Source organism: Corvus moneduloides, chromosome 14 (assembly GCF_009650955.1).
Source record: "Corvus moneduloides isolate bCorMon1 chromosome 14, bCorMon1.pri, whole genome shotgun sequence".
In the NCBI taxonomy this organism is placed as follows: Eukaryota; Metazoa; Chordata; class Aves; order Passeriformes; family Corvidae; genus Corvus; species Corvus moneduloides.
The window spans coordinates 8,926,599-8,946,658 of record NC_045489.1 but is presented as its reverse complement, the minus strand read 5'-3'; the positions used below and the strand labels follow the sequence as shown (position 1 = coordinate 8,946,658).

General features: G+C 39.4%; 1 protein-coding gene and 1 long non-coding RNA gene across 8 annotated transcripts in view; one reads left to right on the top strand and one right to left on the bottom strand.

Annotated features, from left to right (window-relative positions):
- NRK (Nik related kinase) overlaps window positions 1-17,344 on the top strand; it is a 90,956-nt gene extending 73,612 nt beyond the window's left edge. For 6 of the 7 annotated variants that reach the window (XM_032123560.1, XM_032123562.1, XM_032123563.1 and 3 more), the window contains 7 exons: window positions 1,009-1,152; window positions 2,369-2,503; window positions 4,246-4,346; window positions 4,901-5,050; window positions 8,116-8,275; window positions 12,654-12,793; window positions 13,575-17,344. In XM_032123560.1, the coding sequence (XP_031979451.1) occupies window positions 1,009-1,152; window positions 2,369-2,503; window positions 4,246-4,346; window positions 4,901-5,050; window positions 8,116-8,275; window positions 12,654-12,793; window positions 13,575-13,658 (914 nt within the window). In that variant the 3' untranslated portion in view covers window positions 13,659-17,344. Of the gene's footprint in view, window positions 1-1,008; window positions 1,153-2,368; window positions 2,504-4,245; window positions 4,347-4,900; window positions 5,051-6,962; window positions 7,138-8,115; window positions 8,276-12,653; window positions 12,794-13,574 lie in introns of those variants that run through there. The other variant, XR_004242976.1, reaches the window with a different exon arrangement.
- Window positions 8,900-12,658, bottom strand: LOC116450793. Its single transcript, XR_004242977.1, has 2 exons — window positions 10,969-12,658; window positions 8,900-9,990 (listed from the first exon to the last, which is right to left on the bottom strand). It is a non-coding gene; the product is annotated as an uncharacterized LOC116450793 (long non-coding RNA).
- Window positions 17,345-20,060: the final 2,716 nt, after the last annotated feature.

The following is a 20,060-nucleotide window of genomic DNA, read 5'->3' as shown; positions in this document are numbered from 1 at the left end:
TCTTTCTGCTTCAGAAGAACAGATGTATTCTATGGGACTTGCCCAGCCTTTTACTCCTCACTTTTTGAGCCTGGAATGGTAGATGAATGAAGTAGATGGAAAATTATCCAAAGCAAATGTAGATTTCCAGTTTATAGCTTCATAAATTTTGCATAATGTGTGTTTATAGGAATCCAAAATTTTAAATTAAGAACAGAGCTGTGTGGCAAGGTATGTAGTTAAATGTGCATTGGGGCTGAAGAGCACCAGGTACTTGTCAGAGCATTGCCAGTGGAGGGGGGTGCTTGTTACAGCAGGTTACCTTATGTTGTGTCTTTAGAATCTGCTGATTAGAAACGTAGATGTCATTCCAGCCAAACACAATTCCTGACATTCTCTGATGTCAGCAACCCAATGGAGCCTTCTCTTCCTTAGCAGCAGTTGCATTTCAGATGGATTCACTCCTTAATTTGGCATTTGAAGGCATTCTTCCAAATCAGAGACTTGTTTTCAAAAAACCCTGCACCTCCATGTAACGCAGTGCTTCTTCCCACAAGTTTGGTTCCCCCGTTATTTGAATGTTATATTTGGAATAAGAGAGTTTGGGGGGATTTTTTGGTTGCTTTTACTTTTTTTTTTAATTGATAGGGATCCTTAGAACAATTAGTTGGGTCTCCTGTGTCACTACTGTAATGGTACTGGACTGAGACTTTTGCACTGGTCACAGGTACTTTCCACGGTCACCTGAGAAGTTCAGGTTCAAAGAGTATTTTCCTTTTTGTTTAAATCAACATTGACTTCAGCAGAACTACTCATCCTTCAAGTTCCATTGGTATACAGGTGTTCTGCTGAGTAAAACCTCTAATTGTGAGATCTTTTTTTTTCTGGGAACTCATTCACAGAGCAACAGAGAAATTACCATGTACCATTAAGTGAGACTAAATAAAAATCGATTCTCGAAACTATGAACACTTCTTGACCTCTGAATAATTAGGTGACTTCTGCAGTATTATTTTCATGTATCTACAGGAGTAAATTTATTGGTGGGAACAGAGAATGGATTGTGGCTGCTGGACAGAAGTGGGCAAGGAAGAGTTTATACGCTGATTACAAGGAGACGGTTCCAGCAAATGGATGTTCTGGAAGGACTCAATGTGCTAATTACTATATCAGGTTGGTTCAGTGGCTAAAAGTATCTGACCCACGTTGGGGTTGGAAGCAATTAAAAAGAATAATTAGGTTATAAACTAGGTTGAGGAATTTCCTCTTTCAGAAAATCACAGGACAGTTATTCTTGTTAATAGGAAAACTTTCCTGAATTTTTAACATTTACATTCTCATTCCAGAGTGGCTTTGGGACAGTTCATTGCCTGGTTAATGTGTAAAATGGTTTGTGGGAAGTACAGAGTGTTTCATATTCCTAAAATGGACTGATTCTCTGCAAGCTATAGTTTGTCACTTTTCTTGTTTCTATGATGGGTAGGCATCTATCTATGCAGTTCTGTTAACATATCATGAAATAACCTCATCGTGTGTTCAACAAGAGATATGAACAGTAACATCATGAGAGTGATCTGTATTCTGTATTGTGAAAGCATCAATAACATTATGCGGCGGTCTTCAGCCTCTGGTGGGAAAAAGTTTGGACTCTGGCCTTATTCCCCGTGGCTGAGAGTGGCCTCAAGGGATGCACAATACATACCAAGGTCAGAGGTGTGGGTCCAACAGGGAGTAGCAGCTCCTTGTCTCCAATCCAGACTCATCATGGTGGGCAAAGGCAAGAGCTGTTTGTCCCATATGGCCAGGTCCAGTTGATGCTGGGACATGACATAGTCCTTCTCTTCAGAGTAATCTGTGGTCCCAGAGTGCTGTTGACCATAGATGCTTATGAACTAATGCAACAGAAAGAGTGATTGAGATGAAGGATGACAAAATAATTCTCACCTGGAAAGGCATCCAAAAGAAAAATAGCTACTTTGAATGAAGACTGACAGTTAATTAGAAATTAATAGCTTATTCAAAGTGCCCACTGTAGGACATACCGTGTTCCAAGGTAAACAGATAGTGTGATGGTTTCTGATAATACGTGTGTCTGTAGAAACCTGTTCTTTGGCCTGAGGGAAGAATTTTAATCAGGTGTGAAAATCTTACATGAAGTCTGAGTCACAAGGTAAGTGCACATGCTCTCAGTGTCATAGGATTGCTCCTGCGCCAGTTCCCCCTGTGTCCCCATCACCCCAGGCTCTCCTGTCCCTTGCTATGTTCTCTCACCCTGGCAAGGCACAAGGACCTGCTATACTCAAGGTCACAAAACTCTGGCTTTTTGGAAGTGGGGGAGAATTTGTAGTTCAGGGAGTTAAAGCATTCTGTCTCTTTTTGCAAATCCCAGGGAGGAAGAATAAGTTGAGGGTGTATTACTTGTCATGGTTGAGAAATAAAATTTTGCGCAACGATCCAGAGGTGGAGAAGCGACAAGGCTGGGTGTCCGTGGGTGACCTGGAAGGCTGTGTGCACTACAAAGTTGGTAAGGATTTCCTGTTTTTCCTTAGAGAGATGCTTAATCATCCTCCTTTTGCATCTTGTGACAGCAGCATTTTTCAGCTTTGTGTCAGGATTGTATTGGGCTGAATATCTCATGAGTTCTTTCAAGACTCCTTGTTTTACATGGCAGATGCTTTGCTCCCTGTCATTTCAGGCAGCATCTTTTCTTGCAGCAGTTACCAGATGATGTTACGGCTTTTCCTTGTAATGGCTGGAAAGAGGAAGTGCCAGCCACGGTCTGTGCTCAGTCAGTGGTTTAGTTGTTCTGTAGTTACTTAAGGTTTTAATTGAACTGATGTTTTCCACACCCTCAGCTTCTCTCTTGACCCTAGGTAACTGGAAAGCAATTGGACCTAGTTCAAATCCTAGTGAATCATATTTGTCAAATGTCCTTAGATAGATCAGCTCATCCCTTTCTCTCTCATGAAAGACCCAAATACACCTTTATTTAAACACCTTGGAAATGATACCATCTTGCTTTTCTTTGGCTTTCAGGCAGCTCATTCTTGAAGGTGAACATGAGGATTGTGATTTCTGTTATTTAACTGTGGGGGTGGATGTTTGGCACAAGTTTTGCTTTGGTAAGGGATGGTATATGAAAGTGGCACTTTCTTCAAAGTCAAATAAAGCCATGATACAGAGGAGCGTAGGGAATGTGAGGTGGCTGCTTCTTATGAATACCTTGCTTGATAGTTTTGCCCTTTGGCTTTAGAAGTGGCAGGGGTTAAACTCAAGAAAGAATGTGAAACAGATGTGTGTTGTTACTTCAACTGTGATTACAACTAAGCACCTACATATTCCACTTCAGTTGCTCATCGTTGTGTTTGGTGCATTAAAAAAAAAAAACAAAACAAAACTTGTCCTAAAATTAGACAAACATTTGATAGGAGCCTTTGTATTTACATATGACAAACCACTCTTGCAATTTTGACAGCACTGCTGCTGCTGTTTTTCTCTTGGTGAATCTTCTTATATCTTGACCTTTGGTTGTGCAGCTATTTTTCCTGGTAGAAAAGGAAAAGGATGTACTGTTCTGCATTTTGGTGGAGTTTGCTGAATTTTCTTGTTCTCTGCTTATGTGAGATAGCATCCTGTTTCCAAATGCTTGTCTCTGGCAGAGTGAAAACACAATGCACAAAGAAATCTTAATTTTCAATGCATGATTCTTCATTTATTCTCAATGGGCCCAGCATGACCTTAATTGTCTTGGAGAAATTGCTCATCTCTTAAATGCTTACTCATCTCAGAAAGATGGGAGTCCTTTGCCCACACAACACCTGGGGATTTAACCCACAGATGAGGAGTGAAATGAAAATTCATCCTGCCAAGTCTGACAGAATTGTTCAGCCAATAACCACCAGTCCTCCAACAGTAGCTTATTCATAGCCAGGGGTGTGTTCATACTTAAAAAATCAAGTAGGTTGGTTTAGCTGCAGGGTCAAAACCTATTTTTCTGACTAGTGAGATTTTTTTTTCATTACTATATTAAAATGAATATATAAATATTGTTAACAGTAATTTGGCTTTACTGAAAATAAATGAATTACAGGTTTCCAGTCAAGGTATTGTCACTGGTGATATTAAACATTAATGTCCAGAATGCATCAGTCTCCCTTGCTGGATAATGTCTACCTCTACAAGTAATCCATTGAAATTATTTCATGTGATGAGATGGTCTTTAAGTGTCTATCTGGTACCTAAGGAATTGTTCTTATTGTATTACAGTAAAATATGAGAGAATCAAATTCCTTGTAATCGCATTGAAAAACTCAGTAGAGGTTTATGCTTGGGCTCCAAAGCCTTATCACAAATTCATGGCTTTTAAGGTAAGTGAAACATCACTTTGGTTCAGATGTGTCACTGTCTCTGACTATCTCTCATCTACTCTCTGCTTTTGTTTTTGTTGTTTTGTATCACATTCTAACTAAACTGAGTATTCTTCTAAAGGAAATGTAGCTCATTTGACATACTTTGGAGATGGCAAGTATGAAACTGTCACAGTCATGAGTGTTAGATGTGAGTAACTTGTTTCTCTCTACCCCAGCCAAACGCAGCACGTGCTGTGCCAAAATGTGCCTTTGAATTACCAAAGTTGATGTTGTTTTCCCTCAAAAGGGGAGGAAATTGAACACAATGGTACTCAGCCTAATTTTTGCCAAGTCCATTTCTAGAATCTTGATTTCTTTTTCAAACCACAAACAAATTATCCAACTGTCCTTGCAACTCAGTGGATGATGGATACTTAGCTCCTTAAATGTAACCTATGTTTAACAAAAATAGCTGTCTAACTTTTGGGTTTTCTGAATTCTTAGGATCCTAAATGTAGTTCTGTGAACCAACAGCTTTATTGTGTTACATACTGCATTTTTCTTTTTTCCAGTCCTTTACCTCACTTCATCACAAACCACTGTCAGTTGACCTGACTGTTGAAAATGGGCAAAGACTGAAGGTCATATATGGCTCAGTAGTAGGATTTCATGCCATTGATGTGGACTCTGGATCTGTGTATGACCTGTACCTTCCAACACATGTAAGAGAATCCAAAAAACTACATTCATGCCTTTGTTCTTTGGGCTGTGTATTGATGATGATCGGGTTAAGAGTTGTGCTATTTTTCAAAATAATTAGTGGCAGCTAATACAAAACCTTTTTTCACATAGTTTTATAACAATGAAGTCCTGTTTAAATGCTTTTATCACATTCAGAATATCAATTTCAGTGGTTTAATGTCAGAAAGCCTATTGTACAGACAGTACTATTTTTAATTTATTTATCCTGGAAATTTAGAACTTAAACAGTCAAAGACACAATAATATCTACATGAATTTAGGTGGCTTTTACAATCTGCCACTGTGCAGACTGCAGAAGCCAACTTCAGACTAAATAAATTTGCTGATCTTCTTGCCATTCAGTTGCCCATGAAACCACTCTGTAAATTCAGAAGTAGTTTTATATTTTCCTTGGGACTTTCTCATTAGATTGTCAGTAAGTTGGCATGAAGGTGTTGATTTCAGGTTGATGTGTACAATCCTGCATTGTGTCTCTGTTTGAGGTGATGATGATCACTAAATTCCTGCTTAAGCTCAGATAACAGCAAATTCTCCTGCAGAAGTGAATGGCTGCCATAGGGCTGTCCAATATGAAGTCTGTCCTATGGTGTTAATATTTTTGGATTTTTGTTTGTTTGCTTATTTTTTAGCTGTTCTGGATAGTTTTTTCAAAGCTGTGAGTCCCAAAAGCCAGAGAATCTTGGGGGCTTAGGTTCAGCAAACTGGCAGGTTCCAGACTGGCTCCAGTCTGATGGGAGGCTCCTGACAGAGAAACTTCTGTGCACACTTGAACCCTCCCTGAAGTCAACAGCATGCCACAGGGGCTGAGGGTACCATGGCCTCCTTGCATCCCCAGGCCATGTGTCCCAAAGTTATGCTTGGGAGGTCTGAAGAAATCTCATCCCAGATCTGCATGTTGCAGCCTGTGCCGTGAATCCATCTATTTTTTAACTTTTCTCCACTCTCAGCCCCTCGTTTTCAACTCAAATGAAAACTCTCTCCAAGAGAGAGTTTATCACTCTGCTGCCCCTGCAAGCCATGGCCTCCATGTTCTGTCAGAACTGTGTTCTGATGGACAGAGTGTGTGAGGATGGCTGTTAGATTTGAGGCTGAACTTGGCATATCTGGTTTATTATGTTCCTGTTTGAATACTGCCTGGAGGTCAGATCTTTTCAGAACACAGCAGAAGTGGTCCAGCAGATGACCTAGAGGTTGCAGCAGAGACTAAGTGGTTACTGGGAGCTGCAAGGAAGCTATCAAACTTAACTGAAAAATGACTTTTCTAACCGTTGAATCACCTGCTAAAGGCTTGTACTGTTTATTTCTGTGTTGGTTTTTTGTAAGCTACTTAGTATTTGTCTTGTTAGAGGGTTTATTCAATCTGACAGTAGCTTTGTTAATTATGCAGCTACGATGAATTCACATCAGTTTTTAAATTGAAGCGTGGTACCCACATGCCTTTCTGGAAGTGGGTTGCTGAGCAAGGTGAACAGTGACTTGTCAAAAGGATCATTAGCATAATTGCCCAAGAGAAGAAACGCAAAAAAAAAGTGAACCTTCTTAGAGGCTTTACTTTTTCAACAGGCTGCAAATACAATTAGGTACCTGACGAGAGAAATTTCCCAGGTGACTGCCCTGAATATGTGGGGCAGCTGAGACTTACTGCATTTTTGTGAGCTCTTGAGCCACAAGTTAGCACAGACTAAAAATATATTTTCCTTTCAGAGTCTTAGACCTGAAATAAATCAGCTGCTACAGCAGCTCTATCTTTTTTGGAATTCTATTATTTTAAAAGAGCATCTGCTAGAACTGGATAATTCTCTCAAGGAGCTTTGTGGTGGCAATAGCCTAGACTGTAACAGGCTGACTTGAGATACTCTTGCTTTCTGGTAGCCTCTTTTCCTGGTTCCCCACCTCTTTCTTCACCTCTTACCTGCTCCGGTCGCTCATGCGAGTACCAAGGCAACGCATTAAAATTGCTCTGCGGCTCTGGATCCCCGTTCTAGTGTTACGGATAGTTGTTGCGGAGGCACGGAGTCAAGTGGGTGGCCTGAGTGTATTCAGTTTGGCAAGTACAGCTTCAGTGCTTCTTTAACTGTTCGTTGTGCCCTTACAGTGTGCGTAAATGTTTGTGCTTGAGGAAAAAAAAAGACCTTTGTATGGCTGGCTTATGAGAATGATGTAAAGCTCCAGTCATTCACTTCCTATAAAAATGTTAATCATGGTGGTTTAATTTACTATTTAACATCCTGTTTTGAGTAGCACTTTAAACAAGAAAATGTTTTGTTACTGTTTTTTTAAGGCTGTCCTCTTTTACTTTCAAAAATGCTTTCATAAAACCCCACCTTCATGGTTGTAGACTTTAACTTTGGTTTTGTTTTTTTGCTTGGGATATGTTGGCTTCTGGGAGAGATCCGTTTGAGTGAAATGCACTGTTCCTGTGGCATGCAGAGGCGTGCCCAACAGCAGTCAGATGGGCAGCTATTTGTAGTGAAGGATGTGGGAAGGGAAGAATGAGTGAAAAGGTCCAGGGAACTTTTTACAGCAAGATGAGTATTATTAAATTTGCAGGTTTTTAACTTGTGAGTGTGGTTAGGGAAATATCATGGAAAGTGAAAGCACTGATCTCCTGGAATGTGGAAGTTTCTGTCCTTCCTCCATCTGAAAAAGTTGTGAATTCAAATCTATTTCACCCTTCTCCTATTTATATAATGCAAGTATTTTGTGAGTGACCAAGTAAATATTATTGTGTCTCAATGGCTCCATGGCTTCTTGAAACCAATTAACACTGGTAAATTTAAAGTGAAATATTGAACATTGATTTATTTGCAAAACTACTGTCATATACAAAGGGGGGAGAAGGGGAGAAAGTCTGTTTCAGAGGCTAACTAGCAAACTATATAGCCTCTGAGAACAGGCTTTTCTTTCACTTTCCATGAGCCATGAGCTAGTTCTTTTTATTGCTCTGCCAAGCTAGTTAGATTGATGTCATCACTGAAATTGCAGCCCATGTTCTGATATAAATCTTAGTTAAATGTGATTCTAGATCCAGGGGACAATTCGCCCACATGCCATTATCATCCTCCCGAACACCAGTGGCATGGAGCTCCTGCTCACCTATGAAGATGAAGGTATCTATATTGATATATATGGGCATTTCACAAAGGAGACTGTTCTACAGTGGGGAGAAATGCCAGCATCTGTAGGTATGTATGAAAAATAGCTCTTTATTAAATATAAAATTCTGCTGCATGAAGCCTGACTTTTTTATGAGTTTTGTATCTATGTGAAAATGGTTGTAATGGCACATAAAGCAGCTTCTGAGCAAACCAGATGTGTAAAAGAGTAAACAGATTTGTAGGTGTTTGTTTTAATACAGCCAGTGATTGCAATAGGGGCTTCCTATTTGGACCACAGTCCGTATTCTTGTCACATCGTTTATTGCATCACACATTGACTATACAGATGGACTTCACTGAGGATGCAGCTTACCACCAGTTTTCACAGGGAGAATTATGTGAATTACAGAGAGGGGAAAGTGTTTTGGTTGTTCATAGCTCACAGCGTTTTATGTAGAAATTCACAGCTACAGAGGGGTCAGTTACTGAAGAGATCTTTAACTGCTGTCAAATGGCCCCTTCATTTTATCACTTTAAATTCACAGGGCTGCCAGCCCAGCGTATTTGTGATAGATTCTTAGTCTTCCCATGCTTACAGTTGGCTGTGTAGGAGATTCTGGTTGTACTGAAGCCAGGACAGCTGTTTGTTTCACCTTTCCCGTAGGTCTTCAAGCTAACAGTATGGGGAACATGAAGAACAACACAGGCAGATTACAGGTTCATTACTTGTTACTTTTAATTTCTGTCTCACTCCTGTTCTTTATTTTAAAACAAGCATACCAACAAAACAAGCCCAAGACAATTAGACTGCACAGAAGCCTGTTACTAGCTTGGAGGAAACTGGATACCACAGTGAAAAATCAAGGATGTTCACCTTCTTCCTTTCACTTCTACCTGAGTAGTTTTAGGAAAAGCCCATCTTTGGGAAGTGGTACAAACCAAATTTGACTTCTGATTGGAATCACATTTCCATTAAAAATTAACCTAGCCTATAAACATACAACTCAAACTTCACATAAGGACCTCTTAATTGTTATATTAATAATTTTACCACTAGATGCTATTAATTTTCTTAATCCTTTGATACTCTTGGCTGCAGACAAAAACATTATGAGAGAAGTGGGAATAACTGTTAATTTGAATGGCCCAGCTTAGGGGCAACTTGACAGTTTCTTAAAAGATCCTGTTTTCCTGGGATTTCTACATCCATTTCAAACCTCTTGAAGTCTGTATGAGCTTATCTCAATTTTCACTCTGTGTTGCAGAGATAGAAGGGTCTTGTGTTACTGTCAGGGTGCTCTCTAGTCATCCTTTGCTCATTTCTTGATTTCTTTAAATGAGTATTTTGAAAGAAAACTTTCGTAGTCGGTGACAGTATTTTGATACAAAAAATAAAAAATAGTTTGTATTATAATCGATGGATTTAGGTCACCTTATTCATAGTGTTAAACTGGGACTACTGTGACCAGTCCGTTAATAAGAAACCGGAGACAGGAAGCTCAAATCCCATGGGAAATTAAAACTGTAAAAGTATTCTATGTTTAATCTGAATGATATACACATATGTAGGGCTAAATATAAATATAGCTGTAATACTTTCTTTCTATAAAACAGGTTTTAAAAGGGCATTAAGAAACATCAAGTTAATAAGATTAGGGAGCACTCTTGCCCTTTTGTGCGAGTAATGAATTATTTACAGTATGTAGCCATAGAGGGTTGACACAAATCTGGATATTCCCAGAGGAACCAGTAAAAGTCTTCATTTCCTCTTCGCTGTACATTTTAGAAGCAAAAAGACTATTCTGTAGAGAAACAGACAGTGTTACCAAAAGGTAGTTAAATTACTGCCTCTGTGCTCTACAACACACCAGCTGGAAGCATAAGATATTTTTATCTAAAGCTGCGGTGGAAAGAGGACTCAAAGTAACTATTCCCAAGTTGTTTGTTGTGTAGGAGCTATTGTTCCAAAATAAGACAACTTTATTCTGAGTATCTGCTCTCAGTTCATCTCACATGAAACACCTCTAAGAACTCCCACATGGGAGGATTATCATGACTCAGTACTGACCTTTGAAGTCACAGCCTGCTATCCTTCAAATAATCTCCATGTATAGATAAGTCCTTTATACTGGACAACTGTGCAAATGGTGTAATGAGACCATTTTGTTTGCATGCTGTTTCACAGATTAAATTTGGGAAAGAATTTTTTGATTCTGCTACAAAAATGCTACTTGTACTTAAACCTGCCATTGTCAGTTGACAAGTTCTTGGTGTTGGCCAGACAGCAGACCATCAAGGCTGAACTTGGCATATCTGGTTTATTATGTTCCTGTTTGAATACTGCCTGGAGGTCAGATCTTTTCAGAACACAGCAGAAGTGGTCCAGCAGATGACCTAGAGGTTGCAGCAGAGACTAAGTGGTTACTGGGAGCTGCAAGGAAGCTATCAAATTGAAATCTGCCAAAGGCACAGATACAGACACAGCATAGTTGACACCTGGAGTGTAAATTTCATGTAGTGGAAAAGATCAGGACACTTACTAGTTCTTTGTTGCTAGACCTATATGACCTATACTAAATAGTGTAGCCACAGAATGGTTTCATGCTGTTTATATACATGCACCTGCCTTGCTTCCCACCCCCCAGAACCACAGGGTGCCTCTGTCTCTGTTGTGTTCAAAATCAAAGTTTGAAAAGGTTAATGTGATATCAGTTGGTACAAAAAATGGCAAAAGTCTGAGTATTTTTATGTTTCTCACTTTAGGTGTGGTCTGGACTTACTTTTCAGACACTGTAGACTGCATGGGTGCTGCCCTGGGCTCATCCTGCTACTGCTGCATTGTTCAGAAATGTTAATGACAGTTTCTTCACAGCCTACAGCAATGATGCCCTGTTGTACAGCCTGAAGCATAAAGAAAATATTTTAAAATATATTAATTTCATGTGTTTGAGTGTTAGAAAATACTCCTCCTCCTCTTTTGCCACTTACCCTCAGTTGCTCACTGCTGCTTTGCTTTTAATTTTAAAACAGGTTGGTTTGTTTCTCTTTCCTCATGACTGGGATACTGGGAAAGAATTATCTTGTTCTCAGCACTAGTGGCAGGGAAGCCTTTAGTGTGCACAAAGAATAACTGAAAGGCTTCTGAGCAGATTTAGGGGAAATTTATAGACTCTGAGGAAACTAAAATCACAACACTGTAACCAAACTATTAAGTGTTTCCAGGGAGGTATGGTTTTCATACATTTGTTCTAACAACAATTATAAAGCAAGGATTCCAAGTTAACATTGAGTCAACCCTGCTAGAAGTATATACAGTCACATGGGCATATTGCCTTTATTTTCTGCTGTCCTTCTCAAGCAGGATTGCAGGCTGTTGCTTCTGTACTAAAAGTTTAATTTTTAGACAAAAACCTAAATAAACAAGGAAGGTTTTAAGAAGCAGATCTTGCTCACACTAAAAATGTAGGGCAGGCATGCACTGTCCACTGAAGCTAAAACCCAGTCCAGTGCACACATTCCCTCTACATCATTTTAGAGCACCAGAATTCTCAGACTAATGAAATAACAGTTGATAGTTGAGCAAGAACAATTTCTGAGCACTGACTACCAATAGAGCATAACTAATGTGATCACATTGGAAGCCCATACAAGTACCAATCAGAGGGCTTTCACTGAAACTGTGCCTAATTTGAAGTCTGTGGTGTTAACTCCTTCATCACTATTCCAATTTCTTATTGCCAGATTTAAAGGGAGTATTGTAGTAAGCTTCCACAGTGCTAGAATATCTTCTTTTGGTTTTGGAAATATTGCACATAACCAGTGATGGGAAGACACCAAATAAATCATGCCGTGGTCTCAGATTCTGAAGTATTTAGGTTTCAGACTAAGCTGAACTCCATAGTAAATACAAACCCACCTTCCTAATGGGAACAGAGTACAGTGGGTACAGAGAAGACAGTCAAGACTTTTCTTGAATATGAACAGTTAAAGGATGATAGGCAAAGATGAGCACAAGTTGCACCAAAATACTAGGAAGAAATGATCAGCCTTGAAAGTAGTGATGCATTGCAGCAGGGTCTTGGAAAGGTTGTGAAACATCCATCAAACCGTATCTGTAAAAGGTCCTGAGTAACCCTAATTTGGCCCCACTTTGGGGCCAGCGGTTAAACAAGATGCCCTTCAGAGGTTTCCTCCAAGCTTTTTTGAGTCTAAGATACACAGTAGTAGTCTTTTTTTTTTTTTTATGTCTTAGATTTATGTCTAGAGTTCAAAATAAGTCTGAGAGGAGAAACTGACATTTAGTTACTATTCCTAAGGCTTTTTGTGTAAACTTAAAATACAAATAATTCAGAATATATTATCAAAGAGAAATGCATCAGATCCACAATTAACATAAATGAGGCAAGAATCAGTCTGTCAGCTGTTAAATAGTAGCAAGGGTTTTTGTCTCTTTTTTGTCTTTCAGCTTACCTTCAGTCCAATCAGGTCATGGGCTGGGGAGAAAAAGCGATTGAACTGCGCTCTGTGGAAACAGGAAATCTGGAAGGAGTATTTATGCACAAGAAAGCACAGAAGCTAAAATTTCTATGTGAAAGAAATGACAAGGTACAGAAATGACTACAGTGTGGTGACTTAGCAAAAATTAGCAATAGCTGACTGACAGACCAGTTCATTTTGGTAACTTTGTTATTAGTTATTTCCTACTTTGGTATAACTTCCCCATTCAAAGCCAACATAGTAACTGATCCCACAAAGCACCCATTGTGGATATTGCACATGTTCCCACCACCAGCTCTGTTACAACTCTCTGTTCCACACAGCCTTTACTGCTATCAGGGATAACAAATACAGGCATTGTGAATTGCACAGCATGACAGGTGTAGTGGGGCGGGTTAGTGAGTCAGCCCCAAAAATTCCCAGCTAAAGGACTGCCTCTCCTGGGCTACTGAAATTGCAGGCAGTTGAGAGCAGTCATCATGGGGAAAAAAAACCCCAGCACTCTTAATTGGCAGACACCAGGGTATGGATAATCAGGTATGATTTCTTACATACAGCAATTTTGATAAATGTTCTCTGAAATCTGTTTAGTCCCACTGTCATATTTAGAAAACTGAAGCCCTAAAACCTTAGATTAATTATTTTTAAATGTTCTCCTATGTCTTTTCAAATAGGAAAAGAAATACATTTTAAAAATGCAGTTGTATCACAAGTACAGTTTCACTTTAAAAAGTTTCTCATGGGATTAAAATTCAATTGTGATATATGTATATCCTTGTATTTGGGCCTCTGGCATTCTGTCACCTTTCCTGTAGGAGTAAAAATATTTTCATAAATACAAACTGACAGTAGCATCTTTTTTTTCTTCTTTTTTTTTCCCCTTTTCAAGGTGTTCTTTGCATCTGTACAGTCAGGAGGCAGCAGTCAAATATACTTTATGACTCTTGGTCAAAATGTACTATTCAGCTGGTAAAGTGTGTCAAAATGAAGAAAATGAAAAATTCCCTGTAGGTAGCAGTGTAAAATTCTCGGAGGTAATACACACAAATTTGCACTTTTTACCTACAAAAATGTTGTCATTATTGACTTACCAAAATTCATGTTCTTCCAGTCTGGAAAGGATTCCATTTTCCTGTTGAAGTGTTACAAACATGTTTAGTTTGTCTTTCAAAGTATGTTGCAAACCAAGATTGTATTAGTAGACTTTAATGGAGAATGTAGCCAATATAAGAAGCTCCTGTACTCTGAAAAATGGATAGTTTCATTTTCACAGGTGATGTAATATTGTTATCTTGAACTGAAGGCACTTTTTATGGACAGCAACAGCTGTAGGTAGATACACAGTTGGAATCTATTTTGAGTTGGGTTTGGGCTCGTTTTGCAGTTTAAGCCAGCTGTTACTGTGTCACCAAGATGAACTTGAATGACTTGTCCAAGTCTTAGAACAGTGAAAGAGTAACTGTTTGTGGTTGGTCCCAGCATAGATGAGAAGGCTTGAGGGATCCTCCCTCCTTGGATCTTGAGGGATCATCCCCTGTGCTGGGTGGACAGGTATGTTTCAGTACAGAGTTGTAAAAATAGTTAATTCTGAACATGTGCACCATCTGGGAGATTTTTACAAATGCAGGGGACAGACTTTGTGTTTCTGTCAGGGCTGGATGCCTGAGCCCATAGACACAGTTACCGTAGGATGTATTTGTAAAAATAGTTTAAATAGTCTGTCAAAACCATAGATGTATAAAGCATTATGAAACAGAACCTGTAACTTTTATTCACACCTGGGACCCACACTCATATGAATCAATTTAAAAGCACTACCCATGTATATAAATAAGGGCACAAGAGCAGGCACTTTCTTTTCTTCCTTCTTACTCTTTCGCTTCAAGTCTTTATGTATTTGTATGTAAATATAAACTTCCCATGATGGATGTTAAGATTAACAAATGTATTCTTAATATAGCTATGAAAATATCCAAAGAGTTAATCTATTATAAATAGAAAATATAAATAATTCCAGGTGCTTTCTATGCTAGTTATATCTAAATAAAGCTGCGTCCTCAAGTGTTATTGGTGCCAGTGTTTCTGCATAAACTCTGTTCTCAGGGGCTTATAAGTCGGCCATAATATAGAGATATAATATATATATATACATACACACTATATGTAATCATATACTATGATTCAGTTGTAGGGTTTAATGTAATCCTCATTTAGCTGATTTTTGGATGGACTTTGAAAATGTAAAGCATCAAAAGAGCTCATTCCAGACATGACACAGTAGGGATAATACTGTGGGCAAAAGTGAAATCACTAGTTCCAGTGCTTGAAAATAGGTATTTTTTACTTGAAATGTTTGATACTGAAAGGTGCAGGGTAAGTGTGTTGGAATATCTGGTCATCTACCTCAAGGATGATGATTCTGTGTTGACTAAGAGGGCAGAAATAAGAGCTGTTGGAACTGGTAGCTGCACTGTCCGTCAGTTCGGGTGTTGGCAGTGATGCTGTGACTGACAGGTGCTTAGAACTGCTGTCCCTGTGTATGTCAGCAGGGAATCAGACTGGGGGCTAATCACCCTTCCTTGCCCCTGTTCCCTGTGCTGGGCACCTCACTGCTGCAGGCCGATCAGAGGTGCCTGCACTGTTGGTATCTGTATTTTTGGCGATATGGAGGACTGCACTTCTCAAAGTTACTAACCTAGCACTTTTCACAGGCACTAGCTTATCTCAAAATGTATAGTGTTTTTTAATGAAGTATTTTCCTTTTAAATGTTTAACTAACAGAAAAATAAGCCCTAAAGCCATACTAAAAAAATACCTTTAAATACTCAAAGTGGCTCTTCATGTATGTGAGTAATTAGCTTGTGTGCAGACTTGAAACCTGAATGGAAACTGCTTGGGCAGAGCTGTGTGACAACGGGAGCTCTGTCTGGTTGTAGTAATGTTCCTGCCTGTTGCCAGGGCTGGGGCAAATGAGCAAAACCTGGCTTGGTTCCCTATGCTGCTGAACACTTGGGCTTGTTGCATTCGACTTTCACAGAACAAACAAACAACAAAACCAAACCAAACAAGCCCAAATCTATAACAGAACTGGAGATCAAAGTTACAATTACTGGCAAAAGGTAAGTTGCAGACAATCAACTTAAAAGCAACTTACTTGCTTTTGACTTAAAAGTCTGAGACTGTGAAAGAAGAAGAGCTTTCATTTTGCACACAGTAGGAGTGCAAAACTTGCAAAGCTGCTCGTGCTATAAGTAGTGATCCAGGCTGCCCTGTAATATTTTTAAAGTGTACTTGTCTCATCAGCCTCTGCATTAGAGAGAATGCATGTGAATTTTTTCCCTTCCCTGTTCTGGTGTCAACAGGCAGGAGGCAGATATTTTCCTGATGCTAGGGACCAGTTAAAAAGAATTTAGCAAAGAACAGTGGGAATTTGTAACAACAACCCATATCAACAGATTAAAGAAGCAAATGTGATCAAACTTTTTAAAATTTACTGTAGCAGAAAATTGTGACAATAAGTTGACATGCTGTGAAGAAGTTTAACTCCATACTAAGAGGGAAAAAACCCAAACAACCCCAAGTTCAAGAGGGAATGTGCACTATTACATTGGGATTATAATCTTTCATTCTGTTTCCCTCTATTTGCTTTTTCTTTCTAGCTACAATTCAAGACAGTGAGTTGGATTTTCATCTTCTATTCACTATAAAAAACCATTAAAAACTATTGGAATTTACAATAGTAAATTGTAAATCCATCCATGATGTAATTATGGAAAGAATGTAATTGTAATTACATATGTAATTATGGAAACAATGAGGCACCTAGAGGTGAATGCTTTTGAAGGATTTAGAAGTGGTATTGCAAATAGCAATAGCAACTGGACGCAACAAGGAGAAACCTGTGGCATTGTCTCTCTATCAAGAGGTAGTCAGAATGGTTGATGGTAAGAAAGAGCCCAGAGATGTTAAGAAGAGTAACAGAAGAGAGGGGAAGTGACTGAAGAGGAGGGAAAAGCTGAAGAAAATAAACAGAAGTAGCCCAAACAGGAGGGAATGGACGTCTGGCACAGCATATTGCTGTAGGAGGAATACAAAAGGCTAAAAGATGTTAAAGGAAAAGAAAGCAGCCAAAGAAATGGAAAGAGATCTGGAGTGACTGGGGGGCACTGAATGAGGGAGTCTTTTGAGTAACTGTTCAGCTCAAAGCGAAAGTACAAAGGCCAGAAGAAAAAAAATCCAGTAACCAAGGTTATCCAGACATAATTTTAACTATGCAAAATGTATATCAGATTTGTAATTTCACTTTTTGAGGTGTTTTTCTAGTGATGTCACTTTGACATGAAAAAATGTTACAGGGGCAGAATGTTAAGGATCCATGTCAGTAGCCCTTTGGTACAGGCAGTCTCCTAATGGCAGGTGGTGCTCATAATGTTGCATTTGCCACACAAGATTGTGTTAATGCTGCAGCAGTGTAGAACTGTGTGTATGTGCCTGCTTTCATTTTAGGCATGGTGAACTCTCTTCTGCAGCTTGAACCTTGGCACATGACTTTAAAACCTGGGAACCATGCAAGCTACATACTGTACACTATGTATTGTTCTCTAATGTTGAAAGTGTACAATTGAAACAGTAATAAAAATACTCTGAAAATCAAAACTAGTATCATGCTTGTAATGATTCTGTTATATTGACATCGGCTATTGTAAAAATCATAGAAACCTTTGTTATTGTTTTCCAAATCCACTCACTGTCCTTAGGGAAACATCCATATCTGCCTGTAGGGACAAAACAAATACATATCCTTGTATGGATAAAGATGTCCAGGTGATAGTGTAAGAGTTCAGACTGGACAGAGTGCTCCTAAGCGTGACAGCCAGTGCTGTGATGTGTGTGCTGCTAATGAGCTTCACTGAATTTCTGTGTTTCCACCCTTCTCTTTACACAAACACCCAGTGGGATGAGGACAGTGGACTACAGCAAAATGACAGCTTGCAGTCATTGATGCTACAAGACATTCGTGCACATTTGCTGGAGTGCCAGGTTAGCCCAAGTCATTTTTTTTCAGGTAAGCTCATGCAGTCTTTATTGCCACTGGAATTGTTTCTCCAAAGACAGTCATAAAAGCTGGCTTACAAGTTCAGTGCCATGTTTAAACAGCTGTATTTAAGTTAAATGAAGCAAAAGCAAACCTGCAGTCTACAGAAAATACTACTACAGATTTTAAAACCGGTGCACTAAGTCAAAGTTCCACACACCAAAAGGGTAAGAAATTTTCCTGCTGATAGCCCACCACTTTCTTACACTGCCTTTCAAAGTGCAGAGAGCTGATTAAAGGCCAAGGGGATGTCAGCTGGGTAATCACCTAAAATGTTATTTTAACATTACTTAACCGCTTATGTTATTTTCTAGGAAGACTTAACAAAAGCACCTGGGCAATAATGGTGAAATGCATCAGAAAAACTTTCCTATTTTTGTCCTCAAAACACTTTGTGGTGAACAACTTTAACAGCAAGTTTTATGATCTTGCGCACCATTCTGTGCCTTTCACTTCTCCAACATATTTTAGATGTAATACTTAACAGAATGTAATAACATCCTCCTATTCAGCATAGCTCATTCCTCAGTGTCACTGCTATAAAGGCTGTTTTCTTAAGGCGTGTTGTATATAAAAACCAAGATATTTGACTGCTAATTATGTCTGAGAATTTGAGACTATTGATTGACCAGAAGTGAACACAAGTATGGTTTAGTACACTTGGTTGCAGGCATTTAAAAATCACATTGTCTTCATTGAGCTGCTTACATGCCGTGATGAAGCAGGCTCAGCATAACAAAAAGCTGTCAGTTCTTGTGATGTGATACAGCCATCTGCTGATGGCTCCTCTCCAGTCATTACTGATTCTCTGTTTTCTGAACTTCGAGTTTCTAATACAATCACATTGGTCCCACTGTTCAGGTACGGTAGGGAAGTCACATCTAGAGGAACTCACAGACATAACCACTCTTTAAAATATGTTGACACACTGTCAGCAAGAGATTTACCCTTGTTCCAGTTTTGAAATTGGTATGTTAGGTGGACCTCTGCTGGTGAGAAAAAAGGCAGCAGGAGCAAGTTCCTAAGAGAAGAAACTATCTTGTATCTGAACCTGTAATACAGACAGATGTATCCAGTATAAAGCATTAACTTTGCTGTCAGTCCACATCAGTCCATTACTGCTCCACAAAAACTTCAGCTTCAATGAATGAAACCACGGTGACTCACAATTACAAAATCTGGCAACAAATGCACATGTAACAATCACCTCTGTATGAATAAGTTTCTTCTGCAAATCACATCATGAGCACAAACAAAAGTGGAGATAAGCTGGGAGCAGTCCACAGATTTCCTCATTGTACCTGCAGGTTATTTAATAACTAAAAATGTGTACACTGTAGTTCGCCAGGTAAGGGTTGTATGTGATGTGAAATCACATCCTGTGCAAGCTCACTGAGAAGGTTTTTGGATCACGTTCATTTTTTGTAATTGTAAATGCCATTTTATCAGTTCACACAACAAGCCATGTTTACTGGGGAAGAAAGACATCACGTGGAAGTGTTACCCAATACTTGGCTTCAACATAACACAAATGACTGATTAGTTTTAAATTTTCTCACTTTGACATAAAATACATAATCTCGTATCATTCCTAGAGAATTCTAAAGGCTAGCAAAAGCTTGTGCTTTATACCCCTTTGTCTAGTTTTTTGCTCTGTTTTAAATGGTTCAGGCAACAGGTTTTCCAATTTGCCCATGGCAACTGCTCCACAGTAATAAAGGCAGTAGCCTAAGAATACAACTGTGCTCATGCTGGAAGAACTGCTCTGGCCCAGCACCTGAGCCAGCTCTGCCAAAGCTGCAGCCGCACTTAATGGATTTCCAAAGGCTATCTGGACCAGTGACACTACAAAGACTGGAAATTGCTGCTCTTCCTAGCCTTTTTTTTTTTACCCCTCTCTCCTCACTCTGTTCTGCTGGAGTGGCTGGGATGGGTGGGGATCTCTGGAGAACATCTAATGCAACTCCCCTGCTAAAGCAGGGTCACCCAGAGCATGTTGCACAGGATCTCATCCAGCTACCTTTTGAGTATCTCCAGAGACAGAGACTCCACAACTTCCCTGGGCAGCCTGTTCCAGTGCTCCTCTGCCCTCAGAATTAAGAAATTTTTCCTCCTACTCAGATGGAACTCCTTTGTGCCTTTGCCCTGTTCAGTCACTGGGCACCACTTGTTCCCATCCTCTTGATACCTGTTTTTGAGATATTTGTGGGCATTGATAAAATCCCCTCTCAGTCTTGTCTTCTCTGGGCTCAACAGGTCCAACTCCCTCCACCTTTCCTC